This window comes from Octopus sinensis, linkage group LG19, assembly GCF_006345805.1.
Source record: "Octopus sinensis linkage group LG19, ASM634580v1, whole genome shotgun sequence".
NCBI lineage: Eukaryota > Metazoa > Mollusca > Cephalopoda > Octopoda > Octopodidae > Octopus > Octopus sinensis.
Genome location: NC_043015.1, coordinates 33456769 through 33458392, shown reverse-complemented (window position 1 = coordinate 33458392; position 1624 = coordinate 33456769). Strand labels below are relative to the sequence as shown.

Sequence of the window (1624 nt, the reverse complement as noted above, 5' to 3'; positions counted from 1 at the left end):
TCCAAGAAATCTTTTCTCATTAAATATGATAAAACATGCCAAAAACGACAGGAGAGCTTAGTGCAGTCTTATGAGTTGTCAGTTCCTGTCAAACTGTCTGACCCATGTCAGCATGGAAAATGGACATATGATGATATATATACATATATATATATATTATCAAGTTTATGTTCAGTTAAATGAAGGAAAGAAAATGGAGAGTTAAGATAATGATTATTTATTATTAAAAAATTGGTAATCTTTATTTCTTACAGTTATTCCTATTAGTGCTCAATAGGTAAATTACAAATTTATGCTTTAAATTTGTGTTTATGTTATGAACGTAATTTCATCAGAGAAAGATACACATTAAGATATTACATGCAAACCTTTCCATTCATGCAAGCAGACCAAATAAGGAGTTGTTTTTTTATTGTTCTGTGTGGGTGAAGGGTTAGCAAATCAGTTAGAAAATAATGGGTGATAAGGTAAAGAATAAGATAGAATGAAACAAAAAGTAAATAAAGTGAAAATGGAAATAGAATAAAATGAAGAAAATTGAAAATAAATAATATAAATGTAAAATAAGTAACAGAAATAAAATATCCATTTGTGAGGTATATGTATAAAAAAATGTGTAAGTACATAGACATTAATAGTCATTTACATATATGAAAAACAAAAACATACAGATCCAAAATTAATGAATCAATGCCCATTGGTGGAGGAAATTTTAAATTTGAGTGTCTGCAGAATAGCATCTCCAGAGGGAAATGTATCTAGTCATAACAGTTATTCTAATACACACACACACACACACACACAAACATACTCGCATATATACATGTATATGCAAATATGCATACTTATTCATACACACACACACACTACTACTACTACTAAAATTAGGGATGATGAGTAAGAAAGCCATATCTATAAACTACAATGTTTTTGTTTTGTGTGTTGTTTCAGGGTTAATGATATCATTGTGAAGGTTAACGATGCCAACGTTGTGAACGTCTCTCATCAAACTGCTGTTGAAGCACTGAAGAAGGCTGGTACCAGAGTTGTCTTGGTAAGTTCACAAACAACTCCGTCGTCATTCACATTTCACTACAAACTGGATAACTTTTGCCTCTCTCCCTCTCACATATTTGATGTTCTTGTCTTCCCATTTACACCTGAGGTTATGGTAAAAGACTTTGTAGATGCCAAGCAATGAGATCAAAAACTTGGTCTCATCATCATTTAGCAAACTTAAACCTTTTAACCATGCTACACACATACATACACACATGTACAATTATATAAATAACTCAGTCATGGTCATAGGATTAAGAATTCTTCTTTGTAAGGTGGTTCCAAGTTCAATTCTACTGCATGCCATCTTAGGCAAGTGACTTGAACCACAGTGTCAAGTTGACCCCTAAGCCTTATGAGTAATAGTGATGAGATGGAAACTACTGAGGCATAGAAGGAGGGAGCGAAAGTGTGTGAGTAGGTGGTTGTTTGGTACTGTGTAGCAGACTAGGTATTGCAGTCAATATGGTTAGTTACAAAATTTTGAAGGCTGCACCCCAGCATAGCTGCTTACCCATATCTAAACCAGCAAAAAAAATTCTTGCATGCACACATAACAGAAGTA

At 33.1% G+C, this 1624-nt stretch overlaps 1 protein-coding gene across 11 annotated transcripts in view; it reads left to right on the top strand.

Annotated features, from left to right (window-relative positions):
- The window catches only part of LOC115222095 (disks large 1 tumor suppressor protein), a 598849-nt gene that overhangs the window by 370739 nt on the left and 226486 nt on the right, over window positions 1-1624 (top strand). For 10 of the 11 annotated variants that reach the window (XM_029792201.2, XM_029792206.2, XM_029792205.2 and 7 more), the window contains one exon: window positions 952-1054. The exons of the other annotated variant lie outside the window; for it this stretch is intronic. In XM_029792201.2, coding sequence (XP_029648061.1) covers window positions 952-1054 — 103 coding nt within the window. The remainder of the gene's footprint in view (window positions 1-951; window positions 1055-1624) is intronic. 11 annotated transcript variants of the gene reach the window in all.